General features: G+C 34.8%; 1 protein-coding gene and 1 long non-coding RNA gene across 2 annotated transcripts; both read left to right on the top strand.

Moving 5' to 3' along the window:
• Positions 2,115 to 8,052, top strand: LOC109851488 (triosephosphate isomerase, chloroplastic). The gene is made up of 9 exons (XM_020421648.1): positions 2,115 to 2,433; positions 2,617 to 2,643; positions 3,453 to 3,522; positions 5,103 to 5,226; positions 6,008 to 6,092; positions 6,223 to 6,355; positions 6,461 to 6,634; positions 7,479 to 7,561; positions 7,779 to 8,052. The coding sequence occupies exons 1-9, from the start codon at positions 2,215 to 2,217 to the stop codon at positions 7,833 to 7,835; spliced, it is 972 nt and encodes a 323-aa protein (XP_020277237.1). The 5' UTR covers positions 2,115 to 2,214; the 3' UTR covers positions 7,836 to 8,052.
• On the top strand, positions 12,306 to 13,642 carry LOC109822316. The gene is made up of 2 exons (XR_002242078.1): positions 12,306 to 12,588; positions 13,446 to 13,642. It is a non-coding gene; the product is annotated as an uncharacterized LOC109822316 (long non-coding RNA).

Here is a 13,642-nt window from a genome sequence, read left to right on the forward strand (position 1 = left end):
TCCGGCCCACATGAGCCTAATTGACGTCGATGAACGATTGAAGTGAATCGACGAGCAGATGGCGACTTCGGCAATCACGAAGACCCGGCCACCAACGCGGAAAGCCCGCATGCTTCACAAAAAGCGACAACACCTCCGTGCCTCGGACCCACTCTAAAGACAATCCAACCATCAGAGCCGGCATCGAACTCTTCCGTCACGTGTCCAACGCAACCCGAACACTCAAATCCGAAGTTCGTATGAAGAGAATCTACGGAAAACGATCAAAACGCACCTACCGGACGTCTCGGAATCCCGAAACACCCCAAGGCGTGTGCTCAGAAAGTTCCGAGGACAGCCCAGGGGTGTCCTCGGAATTCGAGACACTCTAGGTGCTCTCGGAAAATCCGAGACACCCTAGGGGTGTTCCGAAAGCCGAGACACCCCTACGGGTGTCTCGGAATTCCGAGACACGCAAGTGTCTGACCGGATTTTCCGAGACACCCCCGGGGTGCTCTCGGAATTCCGAAACCCCAAGGGTTCTCGGAATTTCCGAGACAACCGCTAGGGGTCTCGGATTTTTGCGACCCCAAGGTGTCCCACGATCTGTGCGGACACCCCTGGGGTGTCCTTAGACTCTGTGCGAGACCCTCCCCTCTTGTTTTCTATAATAGACCCCTTACCGTCTTGGAGGATCTGGTTTTTGGAAGAGCGCCTCGGCGAGCCCGTGCTGCAGGCAAACACTTGATCGATCACTTTCATTACCCAGGGAGAGAGGTCTAATCAGCCGTTCATCACCCGTTACTCATCCTGTCCTTAGTATTAGCCTTAGCCGTGATACTAGAAGAGCTATTACCTCGCTTGTAGCCCGAGGTATATGCGTTAGAACTTCTAGATCTCACCGCGTGATCGACGAATTTCTGTCGAATATTCTGGATTAAAGTTTTAAGATCTCAACGCGATCGAACGAAACTCTTTCGTTATCCGGACCGGATCTATGCCCCGCCCGGGGTCCACGGATATCACATCCCCGTTCACAGCCAAAGACCCACGCAAGCGAGACCGCACCAAAACGCGGACTCGTGTTATTTTCGACAAAAGTGCTTAACCTTTTGTTTCATTTTAATCCTGTTGTAACGATTGAAGTTGTAACAGATTCCAAAGCAATGAAAACAGCGACTTTCACCGAAAACATATATTGAAACCGACTAACCGTCTAAATCCATAAATTCATAATGAACATATGTAACAAATTTAAAATGGTTTGAAGTCAATTTAATGGGGTGTTACTTGAGAGTAACTATATATGCCACATTGTGGCAGTTAAAAATGTTTTAATGAGTAGTTGGGATCATCATAGTATAGTAAAAGATAAATATAAAAGTACTAAATTAGTTTTTAATCATCATATACGTGTTTCCATAGAAGAGTTGATAAGTTGATTTGATCTATCTACTTCAATGGGAAAAACCATACTCAGGAGACTATAGCTGCAAGTAGGTTGGATTTGATCAAAATACTCTAGACCAATCCCAAAATTGCTTCATCCAAAAAATTGGTAGGTTATAAACTAAGAGTAGGACATCACGCACGAGTTGGCTGGATTCGATATATCAAATACGTAATCCATATTCTATTATCGTGTCATTCTTAATGTATATTTTTTTAGGAATGCCCATCAGCATTTGTTAGAAGATGAGAGAGAGAGAGAGAGATACACATGCTGAAAACTTTAAAAACCCAATTTTGCTAGCTTGTCCGATGGTTCCATGTTTTTAGATAATATTTAATGCCATTTTGATTTAGAAAAATCCAAACCAGACATAGATAAGTTCTCATTTACATTCTGAAAGAGAATAATAATTAAGTAGACTAGAAAATTCAAACATGCATCAAGTTATTATTATTATTTTTTTGAAATCTATTTGCAATCAAAAGTGACTAATAAAGTCTTTTATCTAGTAATATAAAAATAGTTTGCTATCGAAATCCAGATTGAAGGTCAGGATTGCTCCTCTGATTCCTTATTCTGCGATGCACGGCATCACTCGATGTACATCAGATTCACTGTACCACCTACCCCTTGTGTGATCAAGAAAGCCGGCCCGTGTTATCCCCTCTTCGAGTCATCTGTACCAGAAAACCCCCGAAAAAAAGTGATCCAACAACCAAAGAAAGCTCCTTTTTTTCTCTCCCCCCTCTATTTTCTCTCTCTTGTTCGAAACGAGCTGAGCAATGGCGCGGCGGCCGGCGGCGGCAGCAGCAGCACAAACGGCGGGGCCCTCCGCTTCTTCTCTAGCATCGCAGCAGTTCTCTGGGCTTCGCCGCTCGTTCTCTATCTCTCCTTCTTCTTCATCGAACGGTCTCTTTTTTGAGGGTGTTCAGTCAAAGATCCGCCTTTGTTCTTCGATTAGAGGTCCCAGAGGCGTTGTTGCCATGGCTGGATCGGGAAAGGTGAAAACTTTAGACCCAATTTGTCAAGAATTGACATGTGATTTTTTTTTCTTTGAGGATTATATGTAAACAAGTGAATGATAATGAATAATGATAGTATATTTAAAATTTTCTTGTTATGTAATTTCTTTTGATTTACGTGTATTTTGTTTTTCTAATTCTTACTGTTCCCTGTGCTTGCAGTTTTTTGTTGGAGGCAACTGGAAATGTGTAAGTATGAGTTATCAATGAACTCGCATTACATTTCTTTTATGTATAGCGATTCTGTTGCATAGTTGACAATTTTGACCATGTCTCTTTCAACATAATTGTGGATACCAGGCATTCACAATATCGGCTAGTATGTGATGCAGTGATCTGATCGATGGGTACAAAAATATGGAACCTTTGACGGTGATGACTCATCCAAATAGATGAGCGTCAGAAAATTTATGTGAAAAAAAGTAGTTTGAAAGCTTTTACGCGTCAATCTAATGGTGTCTCCTTTTTTATTTTATTTATTCATTTTGCAACTCTTAGATAATTTTTTCCAAAATCTCCAAACCACATTTTTGTTAACCACAGATGGTTTCTGATGTGTGGATCAATATGAATGGTGTAGATCATTAGTTTATGGGCTGCAATGAATATTCTTGTAATGAGTACTAACTACTAAGTTATCCCCCCCCCCACCCCCCCCCCTTTTTCATATACCATTCATTTGGGTTTGTAGTTTAGTAAAGATAATCTTATAGCACACTTGTCCATTGGCTGTATGAATATTCTTGTTAACCTTTTACTATATGAGCAATTTGAGTTCTTATTTTTCTCTGCTCATTTTAAAATGATGCTTCCCATAATTCACTTCACCTTGAAATTAGTACCTTTTGAAGCTTTTATTTTCTTCTCTTTTTCCCCACTTCTGCATATTGTTATATACTTTCTCGTAGGAATTTATACTCTGATGTAGGCCTTCTCTCCTTTTCTTCCCTGTCTTTTTATTTTTGCTTATCAGAATTTGCTATATTTGTTTTCATCAGAATGGCACAAAAGATTCTATTAATAAACTCGTCTCTGACTTGAATGGTGCTAAGATGGAAAATGATGTGGGTAAGATGCTTATTTCTTCTTTCTACAATATTCTTCAGCTTTCGTCTTACTTAACTATGTCTACTATAGCATCAAGATTGTTGCTGAATTTGCCTTTTGTCTGGACATGCAAATAGATAGGTACTTGTTGAGGTGTGTGCTCATGTCCATGCGCATATACATAACCCTTGTAATGTGCATATTAGATAAAGAAATGGGCAACAAGGCACAAATATCTTTCCCCATAGCGGCTTCCTTTGAGAAACCTATTATCATCATTTTTGACCTTCGGATTAAGTTATTAAGTATTTCCTTATTCATCAATATCCAAATTTCTATATTAATAATGGTCCATTTGATATTGTTTCCTGCTTCATTTTAAAATTTTCCATGGCCTTTGCATATTTTGTTTCATAATCTCCACTTGAAATATTGTCTCTCCCTTATGATTGACATAACACTAACTATTAGAATTAACTTGTTAATACCTTAACTCTTGATGAAGAGCATCATTTTTGGTGAATATCGCCCTATGATGAGTTGGATCTTCTCTCCATTGATCTTAAGATGTTAACATCAGGTAATCTCTACTTGATCTTTTTCTCTTTCCCGTACTTACCTGGATCCCATGGTGTACTTATATCTCCTCTTGAGAACTATTTGATTATGGGACTATTTACACTCCTTCCATAGCAATAGAGATATAGAATATCTATTAAAACTTCTTGTGCCATAACAATCCAAATGATTATGAGAACTGCAGTCAAAACTGTGAGAACATAACTCTAATCATTAGGTCGGTCTGGGATGGATGACGAACTGCTTGACTGGTTCGTTGTTCAAATGCAACTACAAACTCAACAGCGAGCGTAACTTTGACTAGACAACTGACTAGTTGACTAGTAAGACATCCAGCCTACTGTAAACTGATAGTAATCCGTTGTTTGATTATTCATTCGAGTCAAACACCATCAAATTTATATCCTTACAGCTTTCTTTTATGTTTTCTTTAAACTTGATGATAAGACACATTTTGTTTTCTGGAAGCTGTCCTATATTTTACTTAGTCATACAAGCAAATAGTTTCTTGTTTTTAGCATCCTCCAATAAGTGGATCATGGAAGGTAAGGTATACACATAGAGGAAAATCATGATTGTTAATTCCATAAATTTTTCTAAATAAATGTGCCAAGTGGAAAAGGCTTTGTGGCGTCAGTATGTGTTCACATAACATTAAAATTCACTTGCGGAATTGTCAAGGAATTCTGTGAGTAACTTTTGAATAAAAATCAGCTGATTTGATATGTACATCGTTGTTACTATCCCAACACTTAACGTAAAATGTTGTCACATATAGAGCTACCTCTCCGCTTGTCATTGCTAAGCCAATAGCAGGAATACAAAGTGTGGCACATTCTGCTTATTATATTACTACGCTCTTACTAGTTTCATAACACTGAATGGTTATCATTATGTGTTCCTCATTAGTACCTTTGTGGAAAATGTTCTCATGCACGAGGTTTTAGATATTACTTTTTTTGTGGTTGCTTCTTGATATGTATAATATAGTCCTTAAATTTTTGTTTATGGTGAATGTGCAGATGTTGTTGTTGCACCTCCCTTTGTTTATATTGATCAGGTGAAGAATTCATTGACTGATCGTATTGAAATATCTGCTCAGAATTCTTGGGTTGGAAAGGGTGGAGCATTCACAGGAGAGATCAGGTTATCTTTAAATATTTTCTGATGGCAGTTATAATAATATAAACGGACGAGTACAGTGGGATTCACACATTTGAATTTGTCGTGACATTTCCTTGAGGCACTAATGTTGTTGGAACATGCTTTCAGTTAGTTTCAGGTTTCTCTTGCTTTGAGTATCATAACAAATTTTTTTCTGAGTAGAAGTTAACTTTAAAAGTCTTAGTTTCAGTTAACATAAAACATAATAGAATAATTACTTATATTAAGTAAATGGAACTAAAGAGTGGAAGTTAGGCTAATGGAATGTGAACCTCATATCAAGATTTCAAACATCTATTACTGAAACTTATGTATAAAACCATGAGAATACTAACGAAGAAAAATCAAGTGCTCCAACTTTCTGGCTGTTTTCATGTATCCCATTCAAATTCTTCATCGTGCAGCTTATTTCTTGTCCTATGGTACTTTGGTATCTTTTTATATGATGTATTACCTTTATTTGATTTTTATGTTTGGCTAGGTGAGCTGTGGATCATTGCATCCATAGGAATACTTCAAACAAGAATTACTGACTAGTCATGTATTTGACCATGAAGAGTGGATCCCACAATTATAATCAAACTATCTAATTCTCCAACATTTCAGACTGTTTTGTACAAATTCCTCATTATGCAGATTGTTTGTGTTTTCATTTGGTACTTTTATATTCTTTCGCATAGAATTGTACTTGAATTTTTTTTGGCTGATGTGAGCCGTGTATTTTTTGCAAGTTACTAATGTTTCTGTCTGGGGAAATATCCAGTGTGGAGCAACTTATAGATATTGGCTGCAAGTGGGTTATTCTTGGTCATTCTGAGCGCAGACATGTTATTGGCGAAGATGATCAGGTACTAGGTTGAGAAATGTTATTCATCTTTTTGTAATGATGAACAAGGCTTTGTTCTTCTATTTAAAGAAAAGAAGGCTTATGTAGAGTTTCACTTAGTTTGGCACTGTAAATCTTTTGTCCATGTTCAGTTCATTGGAAACAAAGCTGCATATGCTCTGAGTCAGAATCTTAAGGTCATTGCCTGTATAGGAGAGAAGTTAGAAGAAAGAGAATCCGGAAAAACATTTGATGTCTGCTTCCAGCAGATGAAAGCTTTTGCAGGTAATGTTTCAGCGGGGAATTTTTTCAGAAACTAAACTGATTGAAAACTAGAGTAATGATCTCTGATATGATTCTTTATATCTTTTCAATTATCACTTCATTCAGATAATATAACAAGTTGGACCGATGTTGTTATTGCCTATGAGCCTGTATGGGCAATTGGCACGGGCAAAGTAGCTACGCCACAGCAGGCTCAGGAAGTGCATGTTGCTGTTCGTGACTGGCTCAAGAACAACATCTCAGCTGAAGTTGCTTCTACAACACGTATTATTTATGGAGGTAACTGCGTCCCACTACTTTCTAATCCTATCATAGGATAAGTTATTTATTTTGTCACATCTTTCTAACTTTGTATGTGACTCCATTCTTTAAATGCTTTGTTCAAACTTCTGAGGGGTCTGGATTCTCAACAATCTTGATTGTAGCGAAAGCCTACAATTAGTTACATGGACCAATGTTATTGGTTTATCTCAGTGGGTCCCACAATTGAAATGTTTTTCTTACATAGTTTAGATAATTATAGCATTCACGGGGTCCACCGAGTGAGGATATTTAATTGGTGAATTGTAGAGTTTCTCTACAAGGAAGGATGTAGAGGATCTCTACCCATTCCTGAGATCCCTTTGCATCCATTTGGTGGTTTATCAAGCCTTTCCAGATTTATGTGGATTGCACCTAGCCAACCCACTTGAATATAGTTGTGTAACACTTTTATGATTAAAAGTGGCCAATTAATATATTTTGTGATGCATGGTATAAAGTTGGAACTTCTGACATCAAGGTTGAGAAGATGCTTTAATGGTTTATGTATTCATTTCTTCCTATGTTCACTTTTCCAAATGAGCTATCTTCTTCGAATTCTTTTGTTTGCAGTCTTTTAATCGAACGCTAGCTTACAGAACATGCTTGCTTATATTTTTTTTGTAAAGAATACCAGAGGAATTCTCTGTCAGGTTTGAACTCTTGAAAGAAAGAAAAATTGCTCATGTCAGACTTAGTTGTTCACAAGGCTTATTACAAGTCCCTGGAATATGCTATATTACTGAGCTATGGAAGTTTGTGGTTGAACCTCTTAACAAGGTTGTTTATATTGTTTTTAACATTCAGAGATATCTGTTTACAGGTTCAGTGAATGGAAGCAATTGTGCTGAGCTTGCAAAGCAAGAAGATATAGATGGATTCCTTGTTGGAGGTGCTTCTCTGAAGGTACCATCAGATAAAACTGCTTCAAATTTCATTACAATTGATCTCCAAGAATGTTGTTGAAACCGCACGAAATGATATCATTGGATACTTTCAACCGGGGAATTTACTGGATTCATATTGGATTCTAAATGGCCAAATTATTTGACATTTACTTGTATAGAATAGCCAGACTAATTTGTCTTTAACATGTACTGTATTCTTTCTGTTTTTGTTGCAGGGTCCAGAGTTTGCTACCATAGTCAATTCAGTGACTTCAAAGAAAGTTGCTGCTTGAAATATTGTCCAGTCTGTATGCCAGGGGTGAATAAGTTTCCGGGGATGAGCTCGGCAACTCGGCCGAAAAACAATTGACTCGAGCGAATCACATTCGTGATTCTTGTTACGACTTAAAACTGTTTTTGAAAAGTTTTCAGTGAAAGGGTATGAATAAACACTTATAGTTGTTATAACAAACTTAAGAGCAATGGAGTAAGGACCTCTTTTTATGCCCACCTGTCGTTCTTCTTCTTCTTCTGCATTATTATTATCTGTAGTAAAAAAGGTAACTGCTCAGAATGGATCGTGATAATATAACTTGTTTGATTATCACAACGCTCAGAACTATTATGCAGGGTGGACGACCTCTGGGCTCAACTGATTGAATGACTTGTCAATTCATAAAGAAAACTTGTAAATATTTCAGTTCTTCTCACTTGTATGACAACGGAACATTTTATAGCTCATGAAATTGTAAATTTCAGAGTCTGCGTAATTATCTTTTAATGGGTTAGAAAGGAATGAAAGTTTATAAAGTCATGAATTGGACTTCGCGAAATTATTTGCTAATGGATTGAAATAAAAGAAATAGCAAAAAAATTGTGGATAATAGCTTATGAAATTGTGAATTTTGGACTCAATGAAATTATTTGCCAAAGGGTCGTCGTGACTAAAATTGGTCAAAAAATCGTGGGTTATGACACATGAAATCATGAATTTCATACTCTGTTAAATTATTTGCTAATGTGTAGAAACGATTAAAAATAGATGGAAATCGTGGGTTATAGGCTTAGAATTCATGAAGTTGTGGATATTGGACTGCGAAATAATCTGTGAATGAGTCTAATCAAATAAAAATAGTAAACAATTGTGGGTTATAGCTCATGAAAGAATTTTGGACTGCAAAAATTTTTGCTAATGGATTGAAACGACAAAAAATTGCCAAAAATCATGGGTAAAATATCATGAAATTGTAAAATTTGGACTCTTATTATTTGTTAGTGCGTTGAAACAAATAAAAATGGCAAAAAACATGGGTTATAGCTCATAAAATCATAAATTTTAGACTACACAAAATTATTTATCAATATGTCAAAATGAATAAAAAGGTAAAAAATTATGGGTAATAACTTAAGAAATCATGAATATTGTACTTTGTGAAATTATTTGTCAATGGATCAAAATGACTAAAATAGTGAAAACACATGGGCTATAGCTCATCATAATTTGAATTTCAGACTTTTTAAAATTATTTACCAATAGGCCGAAATGACTAAAAATGATAAAAAAATTATGGGTTAGGTAGCTCATGAAATTGTGAATGTTAGACTCCATAAAATTATTTGCTAATGGGTTGAAATGACTAAAAATGGAAAAAATAGTGGAATAGAGCTCATGAAATTGTGAATTTTAGACTTCGTGAAATTAATTGCCAAAAAGTCAGAATGATGACAAATGGACAAAAATTATAGGTGACATTTTTTATGTCATTTCAAGCAATTAGATAAATAATTTCACTGTTGTCAAAATTCTAAATTTTATGAGCTATAACCATGTTTTTTTGGCTATTTTTACCCATTGGCAAATAATTTTGTGGAGTCCAAAATTCATGTTTTCATTACAATAAATCATGATTTTGATCATTTTCATTCCTTTTGACCCAAGATAAAAATTTCAGAGTCAAACTTTGACACTTTCATGAGCTATAACTTATTTAGCCATTTTTAGTCATTTCAATGAATTGAATACATAATTTTGTGGTGGCCGAAATTCCTAATTTCATGAGTTATAACCCACAACTTTGGCCATTTTTAGTTATTTTAAATCATTTGTAAATAATTTCATGAAATTTAGAATTCATGTTTTCATGAGCTATAACCATGATTTTTGTCAATTTTCATTCATATTGACCTAAAAGGAAAAAAATTTATAGTTGCCAAAGTTCATGATTTCGTGAGCTATAAACCAATTTGATAAATAATTTTGTGGTGGCAAAAAATCTAGATTACTTGAGTTTTAACTCATGACTTTTGATGTTTTTTAGTCGTTTTGGCCCATTGGCAAATAATTTGGCGGAATCCAAAATTCATATTTTTATAAGCTCTAACCCATGATTTTTGTTCATTTTTGTTCATTTTGTCCCAAAGAAAAACATTTTGTAGAGTTCCAAATTCATGATTTAGTGTATTGTAATCCACGATTTTTAGCTATTTTTAGTTGTTTCAACACTTTAAAAAATAATTTTGCGGAGTTAAAAATTCATGTTGTCATGAACTATAACCCATGATTTTTGTTCATTTTTATTTATTTTAACCCAAGGGAAAATTTTCGCAGAGTTTAACATTCACAATTTTGTGAATTGTAGCACAAGATTTTAGGTCAATTTTTAGTCATTTCGACACATTGGTAAATAATTTTTCGGAGATAAAAAATTATATTTTCATAAGCTATAATCCATGGTTTTGTTAATTGTCATTCACTTCAACCCAAGGAAAAAAAGTTTACATAATCTAAAATTCACAATTTCATTAGCTATAACCCCTCGAGGTTTTGCCATTTTAGTCATTTCAACTCATTAGCAAAAAAATTACGATTATAAAAATTAACAATTTTATAAGCTATAATCCATGATTTTTGGTCATTTTAAGTCATTTGAACCAATTATGTAAATAATTTTGCCACGATTGCCGAAATTCTATGTTTTGTGAGCTATAACACATGATTTTTGACCATTTTTAGTCATTTTGACTCATTGGTAAATAATTTTACGGAGTCAAAAATTCATATTTTCATGATCTACGATGCATGATTTTTTTCATTTTTTAAAATTTGGCACTAAGGGATAAAATTTCACAGAATCCATAATTCACAATTTCATGAGTTATAACCTACGATATTTGGTTATTTTTAATCGTTTTGGCCAATTGGATAAATAATTTCATGATGATAAGAATTCATGATTTTGTGACCTATAGCTCATGATTATTATCCATTTTTAATCATTTCGACCAATTGGACAAATAATTTCACAGTGAACAAATTCTAGATTTTGTGAGCTACAACCCACAATTTTTTTACAATTTTTAGGTATTTCAATCCATTGTCAATTAATTTTGTGAAGTCTAAAATTAATATTTTCATGAGCTATAATTCATAATTTTTATCTATTTTTATTTATTTTGACCCAAAGGAAAAAAATTCACTGTCTAAAATTCATGATTTCATAGTCCAAAATTCATGATTTTTTATCATTTTTAGTAATTTTGACACATTGATAAATAATTTTGCAGAGGCTAAGATTCATGATTTATGAACTATAATCCATAGTTTTTGGCCATTTTTTATCATTTTGATCCATTGACAAACAATTTCGTGGAGGCCAAAATTCAAGGATTCATGAGCTATAACACATTGTTTTTAGCAAGTTATTTTGACTTATTGGGCCGATAATTTCATAGTGTCTAAAATTCATGTTTTCATGAGTTATAACCATGATTTTTATACATTTTTTTTCATTTCATTTTAAGGAAAAAAATTTCACAGAGTCTAAAATTATCGATTTCAGGAGCTACAACATACGTTTTGGGTCGTTTTTAGTCATTTCGACACATTATCAAATAATTTTGCGGAATCAAAGAATCACAATTTCATAAGCTGTTACCCACAATAGTTGATCATGTTTAGTCTTTTTGACCAATTAGCAAATAATTTTGCGGAGTCCAAACTTCATATTTTCATGAGCTCTAACCCACGATTTTTTTCATTTTTATCTTTTTGACAAACTAGATGAATACTTTCACAATCGCCAAAATTACTGATCTTATGAGCTATACCATGATTTTTGGTAATTTTTAGTCATTTCAACTCATAGACATAATTTCATGGAGTCTAAAATTTAAGTTTTCATGGGCTATAACCATAATTTTTCTCCATTTTTATTCATTTCAACCCAAGGTGAAAAATTTTACGGTGTCCAAAATTCATGATTTTATTACCGATAACATACGATATTTGGCCAGTTTTAGTCACTTGGACACATTGGCAAATAATTTTACGGATGTCAAAATTCACAATTTCATGAGGTGTAACCCATGAATTTTGGTTAGGGTGGAAGTCAACCAAATAATTAATAAATAGTACGATTAATATTCATCTAGATAATCAATCATATTCGATATGTTAATTCATTTTATACCGAAAAAATAGTTTTTAGTATTTGGCTTATAAACAAATAAAATTTAACCAAATTTATATTCGATTCGGTTGATTATTAACTGTTCTTTTATATTTTATAACTTATCTTATATAAATTATATTATTTGTTACGAATTTCATTCATTACAAAACTTTTGTTCTACACATTTAAATCCATGTAAATAAGGTAGTAGGCTGGGCTATCGTGTACGTAATTAGTAGTCTGGACCCAACAGATCAGTTGCTACTTTAGGCCCGTTTTAACATACTCTTCCAATTCTAGGCCCATATAACCCAAACTATAACTCAACAAGCTAAGGGTTTTCTTTCTGCTCCGAATAATTCCTCGACAGCAGCTCGCACCTCCTTCTCTTCATCTCGCGCTCGACGGCGTGGGCCGTTGATTAGAAGGTGCTGGCGACGAGGACATCACTTTTGAGCTTTCACGATTCTTCCGCATCGACGAATGGAAGCTCTCTTCAGAGATGACGGGGCGAGGTGTTGATTAGAAGGCGCTGGCGATGAGGACATCGCTTCCGAGGTTTCACTCCGCGTCGACATGCGGAAGCTCTCTCCAAGTATGACGATAAGATTCTGAGGATGCTTAATCGAATACCAATGAATAATTAGCAAATGGTTGTGTAGATAAACGAAAAGAATTCGAATTCAACTTAGTACCCGAGTCGAATTCGAACAAGAATTTAAACATCAAATATGAACCAAATTCGAATTTGAATATTGTGATCCTCGGTTTGATTCGTTGGTTTCCCACCCCTAATTTTGGGCAATTTTAATCATTTCAATCCATTAGCAAAAATTTTTGAAACAGAAAACCTTTAAAAATAGTTTTCCTAGAGAAAACCTTTCCCAGAGAAAATGAAAGATGCATGAGTCTAGATTTTAAAACAGAAAACCTTTCCTAAAACTAGTTTTCCTAGAGAAAGATATACTCATTTTACTAACAGAAGTCCTCGTGTTGGACTATAATTCATTAAAGTCCTCGAGTTGGACTATAATCCATTGAAGTTCTCGTGTTGGACTATAATCCATTGAAGTCCTCGTGTTGGACTTTAAGCTTTTGCAGTTCATGTATTGGATATTTACCTATTTCAGTCCACGAGTTGGGCACGTATTTGACATCTGATAGGTCATTGATATTATGGTTGGAGATTGAGCTATATTTCTTTATTGCTCCATGTTGTAGTTTTTTTTGGATTTGGTATTTAGCTATTTATAATTTGAGCTAACGGGAGACATACATATGCTCGTGTTGTAAATTTCTAAATATCAAACCTCCATTTTATTTTAAAGTAGATGATTGACTATCTATATGTATTAACAACTATTTTTTTTCTTTTTCTTCTAGCCCTTCCTCCTAGGGTTGGTTGAGATGTTACTCGCTAGCGCTTGACGCTTGTTGTTTCCCCTTTTTCAGGTAACGAGCCAGGTGCATGGAGAGCCGTAGGTTGATGGAGTTACTCTAGCAGTTATTTATCTATATTGTTAGTAGTTTATGTCAAAACTCCACAGTAGATGTGTTTATGAATATTTGAGTTATTATTCTAGTTTTGTAAAGGCAATGTGCCTAAATATCATTTTATTTGATTTCCTATGTCGAGACACTTGTATCCA

This window comes from Asparagus officinalis, chromosome 8 (genome assembly GCF_001876935.1).
Source record: "Asparagus officinalis chromosome 8, Aspof.V1, whole genome shotgun sequence".
Classification (NCBI taxonomy): domain Eukaryota; kingdom Viridiplantae; phylum Streptophyta; class Magnoliopsida; order Asparagales; family Asparagaceae; genus Asparagus; species Asparagus officinalis.